Genomic DNA, 26,744 nt, shown 5'->3' with positions numbered 1-26,744 from the left:
TTGTGCCGGTCCCGTCTCCCCGCAGTTACTATTTTCATGATGCCCTTTTCCAACCCATTTCTTTCTTGTGTGTCCATTAAAAAAATGTGTAGCTTTAATTTATTTGAGATGCAAAGAGCGTTCCCACTGGCTAGTGCAGTCCTCAGAAGCAGCAGCTGAGGTTGAAGCCCTGGGTTGAGAACACAATACAGGCTTCCACGTGGGTGGCAGAAACCCAGCTATTCAGCCATCACCACTGCCTCCAGGTCCTCCGTTAGCAGGAAGCTGGAGTCAGTGCTGGAACCAGGAATTGAACCCAGGTACCCAGTGTGGGTTATGCGCATCCCAACTGCCAGGCTGAGCACTCACCCCTTGTAGCCATATGGCTTTCAATTATTTTTGAGTAGTATGCTGTTTGATTTTGTTGTTGGTATCATTAAAAAAAAAGACTTCATCATCAATTTTTAACTAGATATTTATACCCCTTTATATTTTTGGTGTTTCCTGATACTTTTGAATTCAACTTTCTACCTTATTTCATGCTTTCTATCATTTACTGGCTTTTATCCATGTTTTCCTGCCACGTTTTGAGTTGCCATAGGTTTTTCCAATTGTGTTGTTCCATTTTCTTTTAGCTTATGTCTACAAATTTACCTGCTTTTATTTCTTAAGACTTACTTATTTATTTATTGCTTTTCTTTTTTTCCCCCTCCTGGCTCCAGCTTTCTGCTAATGCAAAATTTATTTTTATTTGAAAGGCTGAGTTACAGAGAGAGAAGGAAAAATAGAGATCTTCCATCTGCTGGTTTACTTCGCAAGTGGCCACAACAGCCACGGCTGAATTGGTCCGAAGCTGGGAGCCAGGAGCTTCTTCTGGGTCTCCCATGTGGATATAGGGTCGCAAGGCTTTGCACCATCCTCTGTCACTTTCCAAGACCATTAGCAGGAAGCTGGAGCAGAAGAGCATCCAGGACATGAACCTGTGCCTGTGTGACACAGGTGTGCCTGTGTGACACAGAGGATTAATATACCATGTCACTACCCTGGCTCCAGGGACTCATGGTTCTTGATGCAGAACATGTTGCAGCACTGTGAGGAAAGGAGAAAGGAGTGCGGACAGGTAAAACACACAGTGCACATGACAATCTCCTTGGCCTGCTGTACCAAGGGAAGGCAGGCATGATACCCTTCAGCCAGTTCACTTACTTTTGTATGATGCACAGACATGGGTTGTACTTGTGGGTAGAATAATACCTGTAAAATGTTTAGCTCGCTGCCTGCCCTGTGGCTAGCGCTCTATCCTGCTACTGTTATTACCAGCTCTGTAAGTATAAACCATGCTGAGAACACAGGTACCAACACAACCTACAGACAACCCCATCCTCCAAAAACCCGAGCATACACCAGGAACTTAGACTTTGGGTGTCTCACTAGGGTAAGGCATCAAAGTTAGTTCTGGGCTTCTTATTGTGACCAATGAAAAATGAGAATAGCACCCTATCTGTAGAATCTAGCAACAGCAGTGCAAAAAACACAGGAAGATTTCAAGTAAACCACCTATTGCTGCCGCTCGAGGAACTGGAGAAGCAAGAACAAAGCTAACCCAACAATAACAGAAGGAAAGAAAAAACAAAAAAACAGAGCAAGAAAAATAATAATAAATAAATGAGCACAACAGAGAGTGAAAAAGAGAAGCAGTCAGTGCCACGTGGAGATGGTGGTGAGAAGGTAACCGAGTGAGCAAACCCTTGCTGGATTAGCCAAGGCAAGAGATGGAGCCTGGAGCAGGGCTGGGCTGCCTTATCTCATCCAGGGAGAAACAGCTTTCACAAGCCAGAGAAAACAGTGGTGAGGCAAGCTCACAGTCATGCTGGGAGAATGTGTGGGGCTTCTTCAGGGAGGCTTGAAGGAGGAAGCACAGATGGTCCCTGGCGGAGAGCAGAGGAGGGGACACCATGCTAAGTGGTGGCTCAGTGGGAGTGTTTGCTATCTATGGGGAGCTAAAGAAATAGGACTGAACTATGCCAAAGTAATCTGTATTTGTGATGGGAAAAAGCCTGCATGTCCACTGTGGAGCAGTTCTCCAGGGCAGACATTACAAAATAAAATTGAAATACTCAGAAAATACAAGACCCAGCAATCCTCTCACAGAGATAAAATGTTGTAATGTATTCTATTTATTGTTTGGGTAAGCACGCTTGCACACATGTTGTTATTTATAGAACTGGTTACTTATAGAGGACTGTTACTGAATCTGCTAGAATCACTGTATTTTATCATCGGATGGCCTGAAGATGATGCTTTTGATGGATGTGTTATATTTCTTCATACAGCTGTGTTAGAATTTTCCTCTTCTTTATTGGACATTGATATTACTTACAGTTTTTTACGGTTATAAATAGTGTCAAAAGGAGAGTTTTGACAGTAAGCTGGCTTCAGGGTATGCAGGGCTGAGTCAAGCTGAGTCAGGAGACTGGGTCTTCATCCCTGTCTCCCACAACGTGAGTGTCAGGGTTGTCATCTGTTGCCTTCCCAGGCTCCTTAGCAGGGAGCTGGGTTGGAAGTGAAGCAGCTGGGACTTGAACCGGCAGGCACTCTGCTGTGGGACGCCAGCATTGCACTTGGTGGCTTTACCCACTGTGCCACAATGCCAACCCCCAAGAAGGTGGACACTGAAACTCTGGGTAGGTGTTGCTGAAGCAAGGTTACAACATGTGATGACCCAGAGGAAGTTCTCTCGTTGGCATTCTGGCACAGTGTCCGCTTCCCTTGGTTTCACAGGGCAGCGGAAAGACAGAGAGTGCTGACGTACCACCCTGGGTCTACTTGTTTGAACAGAGGAGAGATACACTTTGACCCAAAACAGTAAGGATGCAGAAGTGAAGATGGTTCTTCACATTGAGTGAATTTCCCTTTGAAAATATTGCCATCCTTATTTTTCCTTTCTAGTTTTAGCTGTATCTTTTTCCCTCTTCAGATGTCAGTGGCCTCTGAGGCTCCTCGGGCACAGTTAGCACCACCCAGGTTTTTGCTTTATGCCTCGTATCCAGGGTGTTAATACTGTGGACACATATGAGTACTTTTGTACACACACCCATGTGCTGTATTTGAGAGGGCGGGACTGTTTTGGCAGGGATGAGGAAAGAATGAGATTGGGGAGGGCATATGTAAGGTTCCCTAAGATTCAGATACAGGTTCAGTGTCCCATATCAGAGATGCTTGGGACCATCAGTGTTTCAAATTTCAGATAGTTTCGGTATTTGTATTTGACATTATGTATTTGCATCTATCTAATGAGATATCTTGGCAGGGGGATCCAAGTCTAAACATGAAATTTGTTTTTGTATTCTGGAAGCCTTACACACATAAACTGAAGGTCAATTTTTTTTTTTTGCATCGCTCTCTTTAACAGCTTTATTTTATTTTATTTTATTTTTAAAGATTTATTTTTATTATTTTCTCATTGGAAAGGTGGATATACAGAGAGGAGAGACAGAGAGGAAGATCTTCCATCCGATGATTCACTCCCCAAGTGAGCGCAACGGTCGATGCTATGCCGATCAGAAGCCAGGAGCCTCTTCCGGGTCTCCCACGCGGGTGCAGGGTCCCACAGCCCCGGGCCATCCTCGACTGCCCTCCCAGGCCACAGGCAGGGAGCTGGAAGTGGGGCTGCCGGGATTAGAACCGGCGCCCATATGGGATCCCGGGCGTGCAAGGCGAGGACTTTAACCACTTGCGCCACCGCGCCGGGCCCCTGAAGGTCATTTTAAAAAAAGATTTATTTATTTTTATTGGAAAGGCAGATATACAGAAAGGAGGAGAGACAGAGAGAAAGATTTTCCATCTGATGGTTCACTCCCCAAGTGGCCGCAATGGCTGGAGCTGAGCCAATCTGAAGCCAGGAGCCTCTTCCAGGTCTCCCATACTGGGTCCCAAAGCTTTGGGCTGTTCTTGACTGCTTTCCCAGGCTACAAGCACGGAGCTGGATGGGAAGTAGAGCTGCCGGGATTAGAACCTGCGCCCATATGGGATCCCAGTACATTCAAGGCAAGGACTTTAACCGTTAAGCTATCGCACCGGGCCCTGAAGGTCATTTTTACACAATGTTTTTGTCATTCATGCATTTTGACCGTGACCCATCACCTGAGGTCAGGTGTTGGAATTTTCCACTTGTGGCATTTGTGTCAGCCCTCAACAAGCTATGGATTTTAGTGCATTTTGCATTTTTGGCTAGGGATGCTCAGCCTGTATGGGTCTATGGACTAGAATTTCATTATGGAAGCATTGTTTCTTCTTTATGTGTTAAATTTTTACTTTGAAAGTATTTGAACCGGAAGAAAACATGTAAGAAAGGCACAGCAAACTCTTGTAAATGCTCCACTGAGATCCACACCGCCATCTCTGTGTGTGCCCCTTCTGTGAGCCTTCTACACTGGAACGCCTGCTCAGAGATCCGGAGCTACAGTCCTTTCTGTACATAACATCGGCGTGTTTTCCAAGAACAAAGACATTCCTTATCCAGTGATGCAGTTTGCAAATTCAGGATTTTTTTTAAAATAAAAGATTTATTTACTTTTATTGTAAAGTCAAATATATAGTGAGGTGGAGAGACAGAAGATCTTCCATTGGATGATTCATTCCCCAAGTGACTGCATCGGTTGGAACTGCGCCGATCTGAAGCCAGGAGCCAGGAGCCTCTTCCAGGTCTCCCACATGTGGGTGCAAGGTCCCAAGGCTTTGGGCCATCCTCGACTGCTTTCCCAGGCCACACGCAGGGAGCTGGATGGGAAGCGGGGCTGCCAGGATTAGAACCAGTGCCCATATGGGATCCCAGTGCATTCAAGGCAAGGACTATAGCCGCTAGGCTACTGTACCAGGCTCAGGACATTTATATATGTATATATATATATATATATATATATATATATATATATAACAACGAATTTCTACTCTTACCATTTTTATTTCTTTGAGAGGCAGGGAACTCTATCCAGGTTTCCCACATGGGCAGCAGGGTCCCAATTACCTGAGCTTGCCTGGGTACACAGTAACAGGAGGCTGGAATCTGGGGGCAGAACTGAGATGTGAGGTGCTCTGATGTGGAATGTGGGTGTCGTAACTACTAGACCAGTCTGCTTCGTGTATTGAAATATTCATAGATGTTGTGGTATATTGGATTCTCTTTTTAAAGAATCTTAGATCAGAGAAGTGGATACGACATAGTTGAAGCAAGATTGAAGCATTGAGTTATTAATGGATCCCCACGAGTTTCTTATTCTCCCTATGTTTTCAAAGTTATCATGGTAAAACAAAAAGGGAGGGAACAAAAAGTGATTGTGTATGGGAAGGGCTTTTCTCGGAACTGGATGTAATCATTCTACTTTCATCCTAAATGTCACCTCCTCAGAGAGGCCCTCTGGGATTTCCTGGCTGAGGATGCTCCTCTTGGCTGTGTCCACTGTGTCCGTGGTCACCCTTCCTTGCCTCCCCTCCTGTTTTGCTCACAGCATGGGTCACTTTTGGTGATACCCGACTGGCCCGTTGAGGGCAGGCTCCCTGGGGACAGGGACTCTCTACCTGGTACTTTATAGGTAATCAGGAACCAGGGGGTCCCTGGCTGATAAAGGGCTCATGACTCATAGCTGTCAGATATTTGTGCCACCCGCTCTGTGCCTCTTCTGCTGCCCTCTGCTCTGTCCAACCCATCTGGCAGGCTTCACCCTAGCTGCCCAGGTGATCTGGCTGCACTAACACAGGGTATCCCATTCTCAAACAGTGAGGGTCAGCCCCAGCGCTCACTCTGCCTTCGCTGTGTCTGCTCTTCCTGCATCTTGCCCTTGGCTGCCTCCTGCTGATACGCAGGAAGCAGACCCTGTGCTTAATCTGGTGCCACTGCTGAGAGCTTATCATCGGTGGCTGTGAGGGTGGAATCCTGTGCCGGCCAGGGATTCTGCTGTCAGCAGGGAACCTGCACACCCTAAACAGAGGGAGCGCATTGGTTCCCGACACTGCCAATCAGGACTTAGCCCCACCTCAACCCACAGCTGCCACATTATGGTACCCTGGGACGAAGGGAGGTTGAGTCCCTGGCCATGCCCTTTGCAGAGTCCTTCCGGGATGTTCTTTTTGGCCACAGTTCCATACCAGGGAGTCAGTGGCCCCATGTGTGAGGCACAGGCTCAGCTGGTCTCTGGGAGACAGGGCATGGAGCCAGACACTGTGGTGAGTGGCAGTTGCTGGGATGAAGGGTCCAGAGACTTCCTAGAGAAACACAGGGCTGAGCTGCCCCCAAAGAGGGCAGAGTGTTTGGCCAGCAGAGAAGGAAAGAAAAGGCATTACAGGCAGAGGGGTTGGCATGGGTGGTCACAGAGGAGAGCTGCTGAGGGAGGGGAATAGGTGACTACCCCCTCCCTTCTGATCAGTCTAATCTGCATGTGGCTTAAATCTGAAAAACTGCTTTAAAGCCTCAAAACAGCACCCCACAGTCACAGCTTGTTGTGCATTAAGGTTAGGACCTTTTTAGAATCTTCTGGAAGCTCCTAGTGGCACGCAGTGCATACCTGCTTCAGATCACCTCCCATTCCCCCGGGGCAGCCCTGGAATCCCCTAGCACCTGTCGCAGGTCTGGCTTGATCCCCAGTGCTAGCCGGTCCTGGGCTCTCAAATGCTGAAGTGTGTCATCTCTGCAGGTGCAAGGAGGTGAAATATGATTACGATCACCTGCCCAAGACATCTGTCATCATAGCGTTTTACAACGAAGCCTGGTCAACTCTCCTCCGGACAGTGTACAGCGTGCTTGAGACGTCCCCGGATGTCCTGCTGGAGGAGGTGATCCTGGTGGATGACTACAGCGACAGAGGTAGTGTCCCAGCGTGGGTTCTGGGGAGGCCTCTCCTTCCGAGGAGAGAGTGGGATGTAGGAGGGTGGGATTGGCCTTTGAAGACAGGCTGCCTGTATCCCACCTGGGCTCAGTGGAGACGTTGGGATGACCATCACAGACCCCAGAAATGCAGCAACTATAGTGAACAAAGAATTCCCTTGGACTGACCAGCACACCAGCCAGTGGGACAGTGACCTGGGGTGGTAAGGGTGCAATATGGCCAGGGCCAGATCACATAGGGCTTTGGGAAGTCACCCCAAGAGGCTGGGGCTTCAGTGTGAATCCAGCAAGAGCCAGCAGAAGGTGTTAGGGGGTGCGGGAAGATCAGGGTTGGTATGGGGAGCTCCCTGGCCTGCTGCGTGGAGAATGGTCACTGGTGCTGAGCCCAGAGCTGGAGGCAAGAGTGGGGGCAGGGCCCACCCATAGAGCCTTGGCTTGGGAGGGACTTGGTGGGCATGTCCATCATGAAGTCAGCCAGAGCATGTTGGGCCATGAGCCTCAGGGGGCACTCAGTGTGCACGAAGGGAGATAGCAAGGACGTGATGACAGGTAGGATGGTGGGCTTGCTGACTACCTTGACCTTGTTTGCAGCCCACTTTCCATCCCGCTGTTCCCCCTGGGATTGGCAGTTCCTGCCTGTGGAGCCAGCTCTGAGGCAGCCCATGTAGCCTTGAAGCTGGCATCCAGGTGCCCTTGTGGGATGTGTGATTGGGATTGTGAGTCACACAGAAAAGAAATAACCCTGTTACACCACGGCTCTAACGCGGAAACCCAGGCCGGGATGGTGGACGCTGCTCAGCTAGAACCCACAGGGTGTGAGAGGCAGGGGATGGGAGCAATGTCCCATGCGGTGTGCAGGTCAGGCTGGGGCTTGGTGCCATGGGAAGCCTCCTGGGCACAGGGTTCTGGGGGGAGGGCCCCTAAGTCTGAGGGAGGCTTTACTATGGCCTGCGGGTAACACTGTGGGTAAGGCAGCTGACTTTGCCTCAGTTTCCCACCAGGGGTGTATCCACCTCTGTCTGCACTGTGGTGAGGCATCAGTGAGATGGTGTGTAGGACAGAGCCTCACGTAGTGGCCAGCACATAGTAGGTGCTCCTCTGTGTTTCCCATTGTCTGGTCCTCCAGGGGTGGGGTGTTTTAACTGTCAGTGTAGATGTCCATACTGGGGTACGTCCATTCCTGTACCTCCAGGCAGCAGACAGTCTTAGCCAGTCTCAAGCGGGGCTCTCCCCCACTGTAAAATGGAAGTCATCACAGATCCTGCCTCATAGCATCCCAGTGAGGACGAAGTGAGTTAAGGGAGACAGGTTGGGTGTGGGGTTAATACCTGGCAGTGAGTTACATGTGCTTCACTGATAACTTTGCCTCCTGAAACACCTTGAAAACCTTCAGGTGAGCACAGTGCACAGCGCCATGCTACAGACCGGTCCATTCAGTGGTCAGCGTCAAGTGGTCATTTGAGGAATAAACAGCACCTCAGCGGCAGGCATGCACGGTCCTGTCTGTCACAGCTGGGTCCTCCTGTCCACCTGTTGCCGTGGATGGACTTGTAGAAGCAGGGGAGCCGTAAGTGGAGCAGTTCTGCTTTGTTTGCAGTGTCAGGGCTGGGAGCATCCCTGCAGGTGCAGGTGGGCCACTTGGGCAGACAGAAAATGAGGTTGGCAAACTCATCCTCCTCATGTAGCCAGCTTCGCTTTGCTTACAAAGCTGCCTCCCTTCACTCCTGCCTTCAGCTTATTTGCAGTTATATTTAGGTTTAAAAAAAAAAATCAACCAGCACTTTTAAGAGTTGGGATGATCAGGGTCCGGTGCAGTGGCCTAGTGACTAAAGTCCTCGCCTTGAAAGCACCGGGATCCCATATGTGCGCCGGTTCTAATCCCGGCAGTCCCACTTCCCATCCAGCACCCTGCTTGTGGCCTGGGAAAGCAGTCGAGGACGAACTAAAGGCTTGGGACCCTGCATCCACATGAGAGACATGGAAGAAGCTCCTGGATCCTCGTTTCAGATCAGTGCAGTACCAGCCGTTGCGGACACTTGGGGAGTGAATCATTGGATGGAAGATCTTCCTCTCTGTCTCTCCTCCTCTCTATATATCTGACTTTGCAATAAAAATAAAATAAATCTTTAGAAAAGAAAAGAGTTGGGATGATCCAAGAAATATTTTCCTGCAGTAGGAAGCACCCCTCTTTTTTTAAGGCTTTCCAAGACTGCTTTCCCAGGCCACAAGCAGGGTGCTGGATGGGAAGTGGGGCTGCCAGGACCAGAACTGGTGACCATATGGGGATCCCAATGCATGCAAAGCAAGGACTCCAGGCACTAGGCGGTAGCTGGGCCCACACCCTTCTTTTTAAAAAGGTTTTAATGAATATTCCCCTTGGCTGGCAGTTGAGAACATGGAACTGAAGCCCCAGTGGATATGGGAAGTCTCTTTTTGTTTCACCTGAGTGGGATCTCACTGGTTGCCACCTGACTCCCTCCGGGAGAAGCGGCACATGGCGTCCAGTCTCAGCCTCACCTGCAGAGTCGGGATTGCTGGGGCCGGGCTCTTCATGGGAGCAGGCTTCCAGCGCATCCCCTGTCCCACAGCTGGCCACATTTTCTCCGTGTTTAATAAGAATGAGAAGTGGCAGCAGAAAGCTGTGAACCGCAGCATTCACCAGTGGAATCTGTAGCCAATCGATTGGCTCAAAGTGAGGCTGTTTGGCTGATGTGCCCTGTGACCTCGGGCAGGTGGCTTAGCCTTTCAGGACTCAGTGTTCCCATCTGTAAAATGGGGATGATGCCAGCACTTACCTCCTCAGCTTGTCCTGGTACTTGGAGAGCCATTTGTAAGTCACTTAGGCCAAGTGTAGGCTTTCTTGGGGCAGCTGCAACTGTTGTTACTACTGTACACTCTGTAGGGTCCCTGGGGACACTTATATGAATGTGATTCCTTTTTAAATAAACATTATTATAGGATGGTTTCTGTTACTTTATTTAAAGATTTATTTATTTGAAAGGCAGAGTGACAGAACAGAGGAGGAAGACAGAAAGAAAAAGATCTCTCCTCCTCTGATTCACTCCCCAGATGGCTACATAGGCCAAGACCAGGCCAGGCTGAAGCTGAGAGCCAGGGACTGCATTGAGTCTCCCCTGTGGTAGGGAACCAGGTGCTTGGGCCATTTGGTGCTTCCTCCCCAGGTACATCAGCAGGGAGCTGTGCATGGCAGGGAAATGAGCAACTGGGACTAGAACAGTGCTCCAATAGGGGTTGCTGGTATCACAGCAGCTTAACTAGCTAAGCCACAACGCTGGTCCCTGTGTGTGTGTGATTGTTAAGTGTTCACTACTCAGACCACAGAATGTTATGGTAACAGCTCTGTTGAGAGCATTCACATACCATAGGCTCACCCAGCGGAGTGTATAATAAACCATGTGTGTATTTTGATGGACTCTTTGAAATCCTTCAGGACACTTCCAACCTTGGATTTAGAACAGGTGAGGACAGTCCCAGGTGACAAGGCCAAGAAGGCTTGTATCTGGGGACAGGAGGTAGCTTGGGAAGGGGTGTTCTGCCAACACAATGGCAGTAACCCTTGCCCTCTCTGCTTGCCTCCCCAGAGCACCTGAAGGAGCGGCTGGCCAACGAGCTGTCAGGCCTGCCCAGGGTGCGCCTGATCCGGGCCACCAAGAGGGAGGGCCTGGTGCGAGCACGGCTGTTGGGTGCTTCGGCAGCCAAGGGGGACGTGCTGACCTTCTTAGACTGTCACTGCGAATGCCATGAGGGCTGGCTGGAGCCGCTGCTACAGAGGTACGTGGGCTGCCCCACAGGGAGGGACAAGCTCAGGGTGCTGGCTTGTGAGATCATCTGGTGCCTGGCATCAGAGACCCCTGGGGCAACTCCGCTGTCATGGGTGTGCCGACCACATCTACTGCATTGGGCTGGGGAATCCTCAGTGATTGGATGTGTGAATGTGCCCAGCACGTGCCCACCTGTGGGAGCTGGTGGCCAGCTCGGTGCCTAGGGTTGCTATTGACTTTTATTAGTTCTTACACCTGTTTGTCACAGAAGACTCAGTGCCATCAGCCCACAAGGGACATCACTGTGAGTCTTGGAGCACCACCCCCGAGGGATACATGGTGTGATGTGATTTTATCCATTGCAGGTTAGCCAGCACAGGGGCTGGGACCCAGGGCATGTGAGTGTTTGGTGTGAATTTTTTTTTTTAGATTCATAAAGGCAGAAAAAGGACTATCAAAATCACAAGTCTCATAATGAATCAGGCCTGGGTTATGTTGTCTTTATACTGCCCTGTCATAAAGTGTCCTCTCTCACCCTTTCTGCATATTCATATTTTGTGGAGCAGTGGGTCCACAGAAGCCATACTTAGGCCCCATTTCCAAGGCAGTTTCCTTTGCCACTCACTCAGCTCCTAACTCCTAAATGACTTCTCTAGAGGCAGCCAGCCACTGCCCGACAGCTTTTGCTCTTCCTCACCCTTCCACATTCCCTCACTCCCTCACCTCCACATTCACACACTCCCTCACTCCCTCACTGTGTCCCACACTCCCTCACTCCCTCACCCCCACATTCCCTCACTCCCTCACTCCCTCACTCCCACACTCCCTCACTCCCTCACCCCCACATTCCCTCACTCCCTCACTCCCTCACTCCCTCACTCCCACACTCTCTCACTCCCTCACTCCCACACTCTCTCACTCCCATACTCCTTCATTCAAACACTCCCTCACTCCCTCACTCCCTCACTCCCTCACTCCCTCACTCCCACACTCCCTCACTCCCTCACTCCCACACTCCCACACTCCCTCACTCCCTCACTCCCACACTCCCTCACTCCCACACTCCCTCATTCAAACACTCCCTCACTCCCTCACTCCCTCACTCCCTCACTCCCTCACTCCCTCACTCCCTCACTCCCTCACTCCCACACTCCCACACTCCCTCACTCCCACACTCCCTCACTCCCTCACTCCCTCACTCCCTCACTCCCACACTCTCTCACTCCCATACTCCCTCATTCAAACACTCCCTCACTCCCTCACTCCCTCACTCCCTCACTCCCACACTCCCTCACTCCCTCACTCCCACACTCCCACACTCCCTCACTCCCTCACTCCCTCACTCCCTCACTCCCACACTCCCACACTCCCTCACTCCCTCACTCCCACATCCCTCACTCCCTCACTCCCACATCCCTCACTCCCTCACTCCCACACTCCCACACTCCCTCACTCCCTCACTCCCTCACTCCCACACTCCCTCACTCCCTCACTCCCTCACTCCCTCACTCCCACACTCCCACACTCCCTCACTCCCACACTCCCTCACTCCCTCACTCCCACACTCCCACACTCCCACACTCCCTCACTCCCTCACTCCCACATCCCTCACTCCCTCACTCCCTCACTCCCTCACTCCCACACTCCCTCACTCCCTCACTCCCACACTCCCTCACTCCCTCACTCCCTCACTCCCTCACTCCCACACTCCCTCACTCCCACACTCCCACACTCCCACACTCCCTCACTCCCTCACTCCCTCACTCCCTTACTCCCCCACTATCCCACACTCCCACATCCCTCACTCCCTCCCTCCCACACTCCCTCACTCTCCCTCTCCCTGGTCTGATTCTGCCTCTCCAGTGTCTTCGAGGGGAGGACATCTCTCCTCCTGCAGATGCCACCTGGGATCCTTCAGCTACCTGCCCTCCCCATCACCATGACCTTGCCCCATACCTGTACTTGGGATTTGGAGCTTTCCCAATGCCTAGTCCTCACGGACCATTTGGATCTTTCTGTGGAGGTGGGACCTAGGCTTCTGGAATTTTTCTGGAGTGTCCCAGAAATTTCCCAGTGTGTACCAGAACTAAGATGCTTTGGATTTGAGCAACTCTGGAAATGTAGAAAAGTGTTCTTGGTCATCAGGCCAAGCAGGTAGTGCTGCTGGCTCCTTGTATGCCAGGAATGTGGAGTGAATATTCTGCAGCGTGCAGGGGACAGATAGTTAGCATGGTGGCTAAGATGCCCTCATCCCTTGTTGGGATGCCTAGGTCAGAGACCTGGCTCTGACTCCTGATTCTGGCTTCATCTTATCCAGACCTGGGGAGGTCCAGCCATGACTGTCCCCGGGTTCCTGCCACCCGCATGGAAGACCTGAACTGAGTCCCTTGCTCCTGGTCCTCACTCCAGCTGATGGCCCTTGCAGACCTCAGAGGTGTGGATCAGCAGAAGGAAGCTCTCTGTCTCCAACAAATAAGTTAATTTATAAAATATGGTTCTGCCCCAGGTGCCAAGAGCATCCCCCAAGGACATGGCGTTCTCTACCCTTGACTCAGAGCCGAGTTCCAATGTTAGCCTGGCCTCCCTTAGTTTTCCCTTTTGGATGAGGTGGGCTGCCATGGGCCAGCCAGTCTGATTGTATAGCCTGAGTTCATAGAGTGTCAGATCCCTGGCACCTTTTGTATTAGTCTCCATCGCCTTCCTGGTTAGCGTTGCCTGCCAGGGCCATGATATGGCGCAGTCACCTGGATAAGGGAAGCTGGCCTTTCTCAGATAGCGCTACTCCTTCCCAGAGAAGGCTGCTGGGCATACATCTTTGCATTTATTAGCTGTCCAGGTAGGAACCATGGATGTCTTGGATATTGCAGGATCCATGAAAAGGAGTCGGCAGTGGTGTGCCCCGTGATCGATGTGATCGACTGGAACACTTTTGAGTACCTGGGGAACCCCGGGGAGCCCCAGATTGGGGGCTTCGACTGGAGATTGGTGTTCACGTGGCATGTGGTTCCCGAGAGGGAGAGGCTGCAGATGCGTTCCCCCATCGACGTCATCAGGTCAGCCTCCGCTTCTAGGGGCTCATGGGATCTTGCTGTCATGTCCACAATGACCCCAGGGAGAGGGGCTGGTGGAGAGCTGTCAGCTTGCCTGCCTGCCCCAGGGCCCCCTCACCTCACCTCCCACCTCCACTCCCCCAGGCAGGGGCTGGTGGTGAGCCTGGCCACCCTCTGTTTTCTTTTCTAGACTGTTTTTGTGAAACTTCATTGTAGCCCCCGTGATTATAGATTGGTACAGCAGTGTGGTAGGATGGAAGTCGGACTATTTATGGTGCTGGTGTTGGCTTCTGGACCACCATGGCAGGGAGAAAGCCGGAGGGGTCCTGGTGCCCTGGAACGCTGGGTGTGGTGCCTGAGTTGCTTTTTGCAGCTCTGTGTTCAGTACCGTAGGTGGCACCTGTGGGTGCCCACTCCATGAGGCTGCTGACCCCTGCCCGGGGGAACCCTGGCCTCTTGTCTTGTTGGCTTTCCTTGCTCTGTAGTCCCAGAAGGAGTGGGGGTTTTGCCCTCCCTCTGGCTGTCACTCCTGCTGGACTGCTGCTGCAGAGTTGTCCCCTCTAGCACCTACTGTCCTGCGGGCCCACCTCTTTCATGGAATCCCACCCTCCCCAGCCCCACACTCTTCTGGGTTCCCAAAGTCCTGGCTGTGCCCAGTGGGGCATCCCACACAGAGAGCTTGCTTGTTGAGATGTCCATGGGCCTCCTCAAGACAGGTCTTGGGGGTTTAGCAATACCTCCCGGCCCAGCTTGAGTATGGTACGAGGCAGGCAGGTGGTTGGTTGTTCCAGCCTGGCTCCCTACTGCCCACCCTGAAGTGTGCATCTCATGCTTTCCTAGGTCTCCAACGATGGCTGGTGGACTGTTTGCTGTGAGTAAGAAATATTTTGAGTACCTGGGGTCTTATGATACAGGAATGGAAGTTTGGGGAGGAGAAAACCTCGAATTCTCCTTTAGGGTAAGTTCCAGTCTTCTGTTGGGACTCACTAGCCGGAGTCTCTCTCTCTCTCCTTCTCTGATGACATTTGCTTTGGGAGCCTCCTGGGCCTTTCCAGCATTTTGTCAGTTTATCCTATGATCCTGAGAGATGATAACTACACACATGTCCTATAAACACACTGGACTTCTTATCTCAACTTTAAGCAATATATACTTTTTGATAGATGGAGGGCCTTGTCAGTCATCCAGTTGTCTGCTTCTGCAGAGGGCAGGCACTGAGGCCAAGAGAGGGCTGTGGCTTGTCCCAGGTCGCTCAGAGTTAGTGGCTGACCCTGGATCATCCCTGGATCCCTCCTTTGGGAGCCTGCATTTGACTAGACTTAGGAAGTCACTTTCTGATTTAACCGGTGACTTTCAGACTTGGGCGTGTGAATAGGCTGACTCAAGGACCTTTGAACAAACCCTCCTCACTTCCCCACCAGCTCTGCCAAATGTGGCCTTCTATGTGAGCCCCTTTGAAAAATCCTTAACATTTCTGCATATTTTCCAGTTAACAGAATCTTTCATTTTGTGTCTCAAAACTTTGCGGAGGGGCAGATGTTTGCTTTGGTGGCTAAGTTGCCTTTTGGGATGTCCACGTTGTACTCTGGGGAACCCGTGCTCTCTGCCTGCTTTCCTACTAATGTAGACCCTGGGAGGCGGCCGTGGTGGCTCCAGTCACGGGGTTCTGGCCACTCGCACAGGAGTCCCAAGTTCGATCCCCACACTCCAACTATTGTGAAAATTGCAGTAGTGAACCAGCAGACAGAATTTCTATCTCTAATCAAATAGAGAAAGGAAGAACAGCTTTTATAAATGTGTGTGTGTGTGAGAGAAGGGAAAATTAAGGTTTTTTTTTTAATAACATTTTTCTGGTGTCCCATTCTCACACAACGAAGAAGCAAACAAGACTTTGGCCTTCCACCAGGAACGCACACCCTCCATTATAAGTACCAGATGCTACTGTTGGGTGCGCTGTCCGTGGGACAAAGGGGCGTTCACTTGGCTGCAGCATGAAGTGGCCCCGAGTAACAGATTGACTGACCTCCCCTTGAGCCGTGGGTGTGACTTTAATGCTCTTTCTGCTTCTGCCTCTCCCCTAGGTGTCAGGCTGCTCTGCCTACCTCTACAAGTTCCTCCTTTCCCCCTCTCACACCCTCCCTCCTCCTTGCTGCTTTCCTATCTTCTGTGATTAGGAGACCAGGTAACCAAGCCCGTGCTCCCTGTCCTGCAAGCCTGGGTTACGGCAAGGTGGCTGAGTCAAGTGCATGAGCACCAATGCATGCACTGGGGGTTCACTCATGTTGGGGGCTGCTTCCTTACTCTTGGCCTGCATGCTGTGTTGGGAGTGTGCTCCCGTGTGGGGACTCGTGGTCGGGGCAGTCAGTGTGTGCACTGTGACTTCCAGCTGCCCAGCATCCAGGCTCTAGACTTGTGGATTCCTCCTGGCTCTTCTCATGCTCACTGTCTGGCCTCCCCTCTGTGCTCTGTGTGCAGATCTGGCAGTGTGGGGGCACCCTGGAGACCCACCCGTGTTCCCATGTCGGCCATGTGTTCCCTAAGCAAGCACCCTATTCCCGTAGCAAGGCTCTGGCCAACAGTGTCCGGGCAGCTGAAGTGTGGATGGATGAATTCAAGGAGATATACTACCATCGAAACCCCCGTGCCCGCTTGGTAAGTTCGATACACCCATAACGTGCATGCCTTCTCTGACTTCCTAGCATGGCAGGCCTGGCTCTGGAAATGGGCCATGACCAGTCACTAGTGATACAAGTGTGGGAAAGCTGTCTTCCTCTGTTGATGACAGTCCTGCACAGCCAATACTCAGTAACCTTAACAGTTCTGTTTGGTAACACTGGATGTGGGATTAGTGAGCCACGGCTGTTCTGAGAAGTGCAAGATTAGGCTCCCATGAAGGGCAGACCCCAACAGTCAGGTCAGTCCGTGGACCTTGAGTTATACCTGTGTCTATTCCAAGACTACTTATTTAATGTGCTGTTGAGTCATGGACACTGAACCCAAGACCAGGCATACAGTACGAGGCTGACCCAACATACATGTTGGCTAAGGCAAAACCCAAGCTTCTTGTGTATGGGAACTTCAGCACTAAGATTGGGTGGCAGAGAGGCTGTTTTAGAATGAATAGGCTGCGGAAGTCACCAGCTCAGGAGAAGTGTGACAAACATAGCACTCAGTGGATACTGGAGAAGATGCTGGCTTACAGTATGGGAACTAAGATAGGTGGGACAGGGAGGCGAGGCGTGGTCCTGTCCAACCCTGCTTGGGAACATAAGTGTTTTGGCCAACTTCAGATTTTTGTCTGTGAATACTTGTGAAAATACAAAAACAGACCAACTATTGATTTGAGGGCTCCAGCTAAATGTTAGCAAGTAGGCAAGTTTGTAGACACAGATTGACCAAGGAGAAGGCTTGACTGTGCTGCTGTCTGGCTTTTCCCTCTGTACAGCCAGTTAGGATTGTACCCTTCAACTCAGTGTGCAAGATAAGTCACAGACCTTGACCTTCAAATGACGGCACACCAGAGCAGAAGGTCTATTTTGTCTGTCCATGGAGTTCCTACTGGTCCCCCACAGACTATTCCCAGACAGAGGACACCCAGACAGTGGCCAGACCACCCCTACATACTTCCTTTGCATATGTCATGGACACTGTGGAGGGGCCCCTGCTCTCTTCCAGCGACCTGGATTGGCTGTCTGTACACAGCAGACGTGTCCCTGCAAACACTGAGCTGCAGCTGTTGGCTTGCTGCCGCACACTGTCCTGACACTAGCACAAGCCCCGTGGAGCCTGTGTGACTGGCTCTCAGGCCATGCTGTTGTCAGGTGATGGATCTCAGGGCCTCCTGTCTGCTCCAGAGACACTTTCTACCCCTACCTGAGGAACAGACCAAGATCTTCATTCCCACAAGGTCTTGGGATTAAGATGCATTGCACCCACTGCCTCTGGGCAGCCAGTTCTGCCTGCCCCAGGCCAGCCCTGTATGCCCTGGGCAAGATCCCACGAGTTCTGCATTTGCATGTCTAACCAAGCCACTGGGCGGCATGAGGTTCTTGCTCTAAGACTCCTCACCTGACTACTTGATAGAAACCTCCCCTGAGCTCTTGCAGCGGCTCTGCAGGGTAGCCATCAAGTCTCATTTTGCAGATGAAAAAGCTGGAACTTGACAAAGAAAGATTGGAGGAAGATGCAACAGGAAGGGTCTGTCAGCCCCCATGGTGCTTCTCGCTGTGCTCCACGGAGGCCAGGGACTCCCAGTCTGACCACTGGGGTCACTGGGTTTTGCTCTGCCTCTGGGTCTTCAGAGTCACAAGGCTGCATAGTAGGAACCTCTGCTGTTCCCTGAGGCGTGTCTGGAGCCCCCTCGTTCCTATTACTGGGGATTCCCTACAGAAGGACAAACTAGAGGGGCCCTGAATGTCCCTCCAGGCTGAAGGCCCAGTGACTGCAGGTCACGGTGCCTTCCATCAAAGAGAGAACTCCTGGGAAAATGAGCAGGGTCTGGAGTTTTAGTCAAACATTCACTTCCTGACCCTGCTTGTCCGGTTTTGCAGTTGTACATGGTAGTCAGGTCTTGGCACTTGGTACTGATTTTATAGCTGCACATTTGGTGTGGTAAGTAGAAGCTTGCTTTCCTTAATTACTGTCTGAAAGTGCCCATTGGGTTTTGTGCACAAGACCAGACTTCCCCAGGTATTTCTTCTGGAGCATTTGGCTCCAAACTCCATCATTATGCATGGATAGATACATCAACATGCTGAGTCCATCACATATGTGCCCATGTTTGGAAGTGAATATTCACTTACTAATGGTGATGCCATGGGCTAAGTTGCGGTGAACCTGATGCTTCGCTGGTTGAGCTCTGGGGTCAGAGGTTCATGGAGGACACACAGGTTCAGGGACACCAGCGTGGCTCTGGGCTTTTGGCTGTCTAGCTCCATCAGCAGGTGCATTTTCCCTTAGTGTGGTACACTCCTCCCTGGAGTGACAGCATCTGAGATTGCAATTCTCTTGGTGACAGCCTTTCCTGTTAGCCGGAATTGAGGCTGTTTTGTGACTCTCCTTGCCATGTACAGGAATGACACATGATGTGAGGGGTCTTCAGAAAGTTCATAGCCACATATAGAGCTCAGGAAGTGTTTGGCATCCAAGTAGGGCCATGACTGCTGCGAAGGTCCTTTGTGGGTGATTGGTAGCCCTGGTCTCAGGGTTAAGGAGTGAGCATCGGAGATAAGGGGCTGGGAGACGAAGCACTGGGGCCCGCAGGGACTCACTGGAGTGCTGTATTCCTAGGAACCCTTTGGGGATGTGACAGAGAGGAAGCAGCTCCGGGAAAAGCTCCAGTGTAAGGACTTCAAGTGGTTCCTGGAGACTGTGTATCCAGAGCTGCATGTGCCCGAAGACAGGCCCGGCTTCTTCGGCATGGTGAGTGCAGCGGGCTCTGACGGCCTCCGACGCTGGTCAGCACACCCCGGGCAGCACAGACCGCCGTGTGGGCACTTCTGGCCTCTCTCACTCCCATATCCTCCCACCTTGTTGTCCCTGGAGCTAAACTGTCAGAACTGGATGCCATCTTGAAGTGAGCAAGATCAAGCCTTCCGTTTTACAGATGAGGAAACTGAGGCTTCCTTCATGGTTCCATGGCCTGATTTTTTTTTGTTTGTGTTTTAAGATTTATTTTTATACCTGAAAGTCTTTGTGACACAGAGAGAGGGAAACAAAGAGAAATAATCATCTATTGGTTCATCCCCACCTGGGCTGCGCTGAAGCCAGGGGCTTTTTCTGAGTTTCCGACGTGGTTGAGGGGACCCTAGCACTTGGGCCATCCTCCACTGCTTTTTCAGATGATATTAGCAGGGAGCTGGAGGGGAAGTGGAGCAACGGGGCCTTGACCAGCACCCAGATGGGATGCTGTCGTCATAGTCGGCAGTGTAACATGCTACACCACGATGCTTCTCTTGCTTTTCCCACTTCTCTAGGCTGCTTTCCACTTTTCTAGGTAAACCCAGCTGTTGTCTCATTCTTACTGTTACACATTTTGTCTTTATAACATTCGGATATTGCCTTAAAAAGTCTCATATCATCATCCCATCTCATCAAATAAATAATAATTTCTTGGTATCATTTACTATCCAGTTCTAATTCTGAGCGCCTCGGTTTTTCAAATTTCTTTTCAGGTGATTGATTCCAGCTAGCATCTATCCAAAGTCATTCATTGTCATTAGTTCACTGTCACTTTCATGCCCAAGGGAAGCTGCTTGTAAAGATCTGTTTTGGCTTAAGGCGGTGGAGTGGTTAGTAGTTCGTCTTGGGTCTGGTGAAGGTGGCAGGTGCAGTGTGAAGGATGTACAGAGGAAGTGAGGCAGGAAGCTGGGAGCAAAATGGGGCATTATCTTCCACATGTGTGTGGTCTCCAGCAGGGCACCAGAGTCTGATTGTGGGATTCAATCCTGCAAGTTCAACCCGACCCAATCACTTTCCTAACCTTCAGATACTGCGTTGGATTGAGTCTGCACTCCATTCGTTAGCCATTAGCATTATCTGTGATTCACTATGATGAAGTCTTGTCTTTGAGAATCAAACCCCTATACTTAGGTCTTTGGGAAGCACCCAGACTCATAGCCACACTGTAGGGCTTTATGCTTGATAATGATGTTTTGTCTCCTAAATCTCTCTTGGTCTGTGACAGTCTTCAGGTGCCTGTGCTGTGATGGAGTTGGTTAAACTGCTGGTTGGAGCACCAGCATCCCATATGGGTACTGGTTCAAATTCTGGTTCAAGTCCCCAGGTGCTTCATTTCAGATCCAGCTTCCTGATCATGGGCTTGGGAAAGCAATAGAGAATGGCCCAAGCTGAGGCAAGGAGAACTCCGTCCTGATGTCCTAGGTGAATGGCAGGGGACTCAAGTACAATGGACCACCGTCCACTGCCCTCCCAGGTGCATTGGCAGAGAGCTGGACTGGAAGCAAAGTGTCTGGTTCTCAAAGCAGCCCTCTAATATGGGACAGAAGCGTTACAGTGGTGGCTTTACCCGCTGCACCTCCATGCCTGCCCTTGGAAAGCACCTTTAAAGCTGGACGGGTGTGAGGCAGCCAGGGGCCCTTTTGCACTGTCTGGTTCTCTGGCACCTGTGGGAGCCCAAGGTGGGGGCTGGTCTGGGCCTCCTGATGGCAACTGTTCTCCTGTGCCCAGCTGCAGAACAAAGGCCTGAAGGACTACTGCTTCGACTACAACCCTCCCGATGAGAACCAGATCACGGGCCACCAAGTCATCCTCTACACCTGCCACGGGATGGGCCAGAACCAGGTGGGTGTGGCCTCCACGGAGGGAAAGCAGGCCAAGGACAGAGGAGCGAGTTCTTTCTCGTGAAGCATTTGCTTTTGTTTTTCATGGTAAAAGCAGGTGTGCTCACGTTGGGCAGGTGGCAGAACTCAGACCTCTGGAAAAAGGAACAGGGTTGTCATCCCATCCTTTGGTGCACACAGGCTCTTGACAGTGTGCCTTAAGTACTTGTTGTTGTGCCTGTTCATTCCACTTGATGTTTCTGTTCTTCAGAATTGCTAAACGAAGTCATAGGTTTTGATGCTCTATGATCAGACAACAGAGGTGATGGAGGGCAGTGGTGGGTGGGGCCGGTTCTTCCTGGGTTCTATACTGTGTGCTTCAGGCTTCAAGGCAAGCTCAGTCCTGGGAAGTCGGGGAGAGGAGGGTCCGAGGGCCAGGGTGGGACTCTACACCCTTCCACAAGCCAGGAGAGTAGGTGGACCCCAGGGCAGATGGGAGATATGCTGGCTGGGGACTGTCTCATTTAGCCATCCGGAGGAGTTGCCCATGAGACAGACATCTAGCCTAACCCCCTTTGGATGCTGAGGATGACGGGTCACAGGGCAGGCTTTCATCACTCAGACCCCCACACTCTTGAGTTATCCAGACTCTGCCCACGCTTGAGGACGGAGTGCCCAGCATTCCCTGGGAACTCAGAACTACCTCACAGCCCTGTGGGATCCCAGGCACTTGTTTCTTCAGTGTTCTAGCACATTCCATCACAAAGCCACAAAGCACTGCTCCGTGTGCCTTAATATCCCTGAAAGTAGGTGGTGGGGTGGCTGGCTGAGTGTCCTGTTAAAACTATCAAACATTCAGCTTTCTCAGATAGAAGCACTCTTTGTATCCTGTCTCAGGAGGGGCCAGGAATAAAACGTTTTTAAAGAGCCTAGCTCTCCCATTCATTTGCAGCGACTGCCAGCTCATGCCCAGCACTGCATACACTCCAGGTGTCACAGGAGCCATTGATCGGGGACAAGGGTAGCGAAGAGAAGAGGAAGGCTACTTGAGGTTACAGAGCATCCCCCAATCCCAGCACTGTTTACTTTCCTGCTGACCAGCTCAGCATGGCAGGTGGACAGGCACCTGTGCCAGCCTGTCTTCAGGCTAGAAAAAGCCACTTGATTTGTAGTCAGTAAGTCACACCTTGGGGTCAGCTGCATCTGTTGTAAGGCCCACGGGAGCGTGATCAGGCCCCAAGGGCCTGGTGTTGGTGGTGAGAACAGAGGCTGACCCCACCCATTTCCAGCCCACCGCAGTCCTCATCTAGCCTGTTTTCCCTCCTTCTGCATCAGTGGGTAACTGATACCTGTCGGCTGCTTCCTTTGTAGTTTTTTGAGTACACATCCCAGAAGGAAATACGCTATAACACCCACCAGCCGGAGGGCTGTGTGGCGGTGGAGGTGGGCAAGGACATTCTGGTCATGCATCCGTGCCAAGACACCACCCCGGAGAACCAGCAGTTCTTGCTCCAGGAGGTAAGTGTGTTCTCCTGGCTCTTCCCCTGGCTCAGTCCTGTAAGGGAGGGGACGGAAGTCTTAACAGCCTCCATGGCATCGTCTTGGTGAGTCTCAGGCCTCTGGGGTCCCGGACAGTGATGTTAATGTAGGAACCCCCTGGTTGACGCCAGCATCCTGGCACTTCCTTCCCTCCTCTCTGTGGAGTCCCTTCCAGGCCTTGCCTTTGCTACTGCCCCGTGAGCTGCAGAAGCTGTGACAGCAGCGGAGCTCTGCCAGGTGCCTCTTTCTTGCTGCCAAGTGGGGCTTGGATGAATGGCATCATGGCCAACATGCGACTGAGCTAGGCTGGAGTCCTCCCTGTTCTCTAAGCCTCGTGGGGCCCAGCTCTTAAACACAGTAAAGCAGTAGCCTTACTGGAGGACTCCAGCGAGGTCTCTGTGGATGGCTGGAGACTGGAGCCTTCCTTGGAAAACCGAGAAGGCTGCTTGTGGGTACTTCAAAAACTTCATGGGGCAAAGAAAGTGAAATAAGAATGTAAGTTTCTTTTGCTGCCAACAAATTGGAAGCTCATGTTTTGCATATGTGACTTCCCTCCCTCCCCTGCCTCACATGCACTTTTTTGAAGACAATGTGTATGCAGAGTCTGCAGAAACTTTCACGCCACGGTCAGTTTCTCTTTCATTCCCTGAAGTTTCTGTGGATTTCACATGGGGTGCTGGGCCACGTTTGCAACAAACCCATGTTGGACTTGCAGCCTGGTCCAAAGGAAGGGAGTCAGTAGGGCAAGTTTCTTTCTTTCCTTTTTTTTTTCCTTGTCTGCCTAGGAGCCTTTCCCTTCCAACCTGGTCTCTGGAATAAAAGGGGCCTTCTGTGCAGCTTACGAGGAAGTTAGTTGTACCAGGTTTTTCTGTAGAGGAATATTACACTCAGCAGTGAATGAATTGAACGACCAGGTGTTTGTGGAGTGAACCAGTGGACAGGCACTTGGCCATCTTTCTCTCTCTTCCTCTCAAATAAGCAAGTGAATATTTAAAAATATGCCTAAGACAAATAAATCACCAGGGAGGAAATAATGGAACCAGGATACTCAAGTGACAGGGCAATGAAGGAGTTTTGTTTTGGTTTTCTTGTAGAACTGGAAAAGCTGCAGGGACCACACTGGGGGTCTGAGAGATTCCCCAGAACAGCCAGCAGAGGGCAGCATCCGACCCCCAAAAGGTAGTGCTCTCCGGTGCTGCCAGCATTTTTAGGTGATTTTAGCAAGCCAGTTTTATGTGGAAGCAATTCCCCTGAGGTCAATATCCCTGAAATGATTTGTATCACACCTCTGGCTCTTGATGCAAGGAGACTGCTGAGAAATCACTCACATATCTCTTAAGCATCCAGTACCTGTCATCTTTTGTAGGATGGCTCGTTATTTCACCAACAGTCCAAGAAATGTGTCCAGGCTGAAAAGAAAGCCAGCAACAGTTTTGTGCCCCTCCTGCGAGACTGCTCCAACTCAGATCATCAGAAATGGTTCTTCAAGGAGCGCATGGCATGAATGGTTCCCTGAGGACGTGGCTGAGCCGAGTTTAGCTGCAGGCAGTCGCCAGTGCCGCCCAACTCAGTGGCCCCAGCCTTCTGGCATGTGTGAGCATTGTTGGATCCGGTAAAAATGTGAATAAGCGTTGTATTGATTTTGAAAACTTAAAATGTTGCCAAATGCCCGATTTTCCAAGGGTAACCATCAGAGTTGAATTTGTGATATTCTGGGAATTAAAAGTTTATCCTATTTTTCTATCAACATGTCCGTCCCATGTCTGTGTCTTTTTCTGACCAGTAAAGAAGAATGAATATCCCGTTTTGGTGCCTCTCAGGATTCCCTGGTAGGAGGACTTTGAAACAAAAATACTTGTTTGGAAGTCAGAGCTAGAGAGAAGAAAAAAATCTTCCTTTCACCCATTTGCCTCCCAGATCACTACAAGCCAGTGGACAGGAGCTTCTTCCAGGTCTCCCACGTGGGGACAGGAACCAGGCACTTGGACCATCCTCCACTGATTTCCCAGGTATATTAGCAGGAAGCTGGATGGGAAGTGGAGCAACCAGGACATGAACAGGTGGGATGTGGGATGCTCCTGGTCCAGATGGTAGCTTTACCTGCTGTGCCACAAAACCAGCCCCATGGTGAAAGACATTTGCAAGGGAAGAACTGAGGGCGCTGGGAAATGCTTGCCATAAACTGGTCATGCTCCCCATGTTAGGTTAGAGTTTTCTAAGTATGGAGAGGTAGACACTGGAATCCCTTCCAGTCATTGGGTTAGCCAAGATAGATTTACAAAAGAAGAGTTCTGCTTACGTGTTACTGCCGCAACCAAACGCTTGACATGCTCACATTAGCCGAAGAGGACTAGCTGAAGTGGGAATCTCAGAGCAGCACTGCGATCCAGGGCACAGGGGCCTCCCATACTCATGAGCGCATGCGGCTTCCCAGCTCCCCTGCGGCCCTTGGCTTGGGGCGGCTTGGAAGCTTGTTCCTGTCATGGACGCTTGTCCTCATCGAGCAGTATCACCGAGAGATGGATGGTTCTACATGAATCTCGCATCCCAAACATGTCCGTTAGGGGTTGGCCATCTGAGATCAGGGTCAATTTCCTGGCCACCTGCTCCCAGACATTGTGACTTGGGCCCGATACCAGCTCTGCCAAGGTCTTGGCAGCTGTAGGGAAGTCAGTGTGGACAATTACAGAAAACATGAGAATGTGAACTTCTGGTCTTCAAGTGCAGGCCACCAGAGGAAAAAAGACAGTGCTTGTGCAACAGATGTGGGGGACCCTGAGGTCTCAGGTCTGTTTAGACACTCCCCCCTCCCCCGGAGAGGTCTGTGTAACAGGTGCCCTGGTTGTATTCACCCAACGCACATCTGCTACGCTGCATTCCCTGACTGTAACGGAGGCTGCTTGGGTCCGCTGTCAGTGGGAGCAGGGTTGTAAGGCTGACTCACAGCATGAGAAGCCGCTGTCTTCTCCCTGGCTCACAGCCTGCATCAGTCACCCAGCTTTAGTTTCTTTGTTCAGAAATGCACCTTGTAAAGCATGGGACACCAGAGTATCCTTGGGTGTTTCTGCCAAAGCAGATATTACATAATCAGGTGACTTGGTATAAGGTAGGCAGGAAGGGACTCCTGGCAACTCAGCTCAGCTTTCCCATCCAGGCAGGGAACCACGGGACCCAGCCTTTGTCCTGTTGCCATGGAAATGAAACCTGTGAACTCAGGAGTCCTTATTCTGCAGGGTGCACCTGAGGAAGGGGTGTGAGGTGCCTGCAGAGTGCAGGCAGACAGGAGAGTTCACCTGCCCTACTGGAAGTCATATCTGCTCCTAGAGGTCAGCTGGGCAGTGGCACAGTGTCCCACCTCCTGGGACTTCACTGCAGCTCCCTCTGACTTGTCTTGATGCCTCTCAGGAGAGAAATCAAGTCCTGTCCTGATGGGGCCCCTGTCCTGATGAGGCCCCAGGTTTAGGTCTAGGTGTTTACATCGTGCCTTTTTTGGGACACTTCTTTATCCTGATATCCAACCAGTAACTTGGTGTCCTCACAGAGGACTTGTTTATCCTGACAGTCACCCGCATGGCTCTGCCTGACCTATGATCAGTCCATTTCTGCTGAGACAGCTGCTGTACAGCAGAGCCCAAACAGGAGCACTGGGGTCTGGGTGTGGGGATCCAGGGACACGGATGAGGCAGCTTAGGAAACTTGGGGAGTAATGGAGCAGTGCACAGCTTCCAGGTCCCAGAGACTTCACTTCAGCATTCACAGCCTTATTGCAGAGTCTGGCCTAGTCTATTGTGCCCCCTGTTCCAGCTCCTGTTGGTGGGTGCTGCAGCCCATCTCTGCCCAGCCTGTTTGCTGTCCTAGTCTTAATGAGAACTGGCTAGTGCTGTATTCAAATCTGGCTACTCCTAGCTCCTGCCCTGGTTCTCAGATCTGCCAGGGGGTGTTATGTGCTGGCCCAGACTGGTCTGTTCCCAAACCTCATCCACATGTATGCCGGCGGGTACTGTAACCTGGTGTGGTCTAAATTGCTCCTTGCCTTGCTTCTTGTGCTCACCTGCAGTGGCTGCATCCCAATGAAGGAGTTTCCCAAGCTCCTCCATCGAGTCTCCTCCCAGTGGCCGTTCTTGCATACATCAGTGGGTCATAGGCCCAGGTTGACTTCTGTCCTGACAAGAATAGTGGCTTTGTTCAGCTGGCCACACCCATCTGGTTCTTGTTGTTGGGTGTTGCTGCCCGG

The 26,744-nt window shown here is 51.2% G+C and overlaps 1 protein-coding gene across 1 annotated transcript in view; it reads left to right on the top strand.

Moving 5' to 3' along the window:
• Positions 1 to 24,257, top strand: part of GALNT12 (polypeptide N-acetylgalactosaminyltransferase 12) — a 29,900-nt gene extending 5,643 nt beyond the window's left edge. The window contains exons 2-10 of the mRNA XM_040963057.1: positions 6,669 to 6,838; positions 10,462 to 10,651; positions 13,509 to 13,694; positions 14,532 to 14,649; positions 16,167 to 16,343; positions 18,981 to 19,112; positions 20,880 to 20,993; positions 22,343 to 22,489; positions 23,877 to 24,257. Of these exons, the coding sequence (XP_040818991.1) occupies positions 6,669 to 6,838; positions 10,462 to 10,651; positions 13,509 to 13,694; positions 14,532 to 14,649; positions 16,167 to 16,343; positions 18,981 to 19,112; positions 20,880 to 20,993; positions 22,343 to 22,489; positions 23,877 to 24,014 (1,372 nt within the window). The 3' untranslated portion in view covers positions 24,015 to 24,257. The remainder of the gene's footprint in view (positions 1 to 6,668; positions 6,839 to 10,461; positions 10,652 to 13,508; positions 13,695 to 14,531; positions 14,650 to 16,166; positions 16,344 to 18,980; positions 19,113 to 20,879; positions 20,994 to 22,342; positions 22,490 to 23,876) is intronic.
• Positions 24,258 to 26,744: the final 2,487 nt, after the last annotated feature.

Source organism: Ochotona curzoniae, unplaced genomic scaffold (assembly GCF_017591425.1).
Source record: "Ochotona curzoniae isolate NIBS_2020 unplaced genomic scaffold, NIBS_Ocur_1.0 scaffold_3208, whole genome shotgun sequence".
NCBI classification, from domain to species: domain Eukaryota; kingdom Metazoa; phylum Chordata; class Mammalia; order Lagomorpha; family Ochotonidae; genus Ochotona; species Ochotona curzoniae.
Note: the sequence above shows the minus strand (reverse complement) of the source record. Positions and strands in the feature narration are given on the sequence as shown.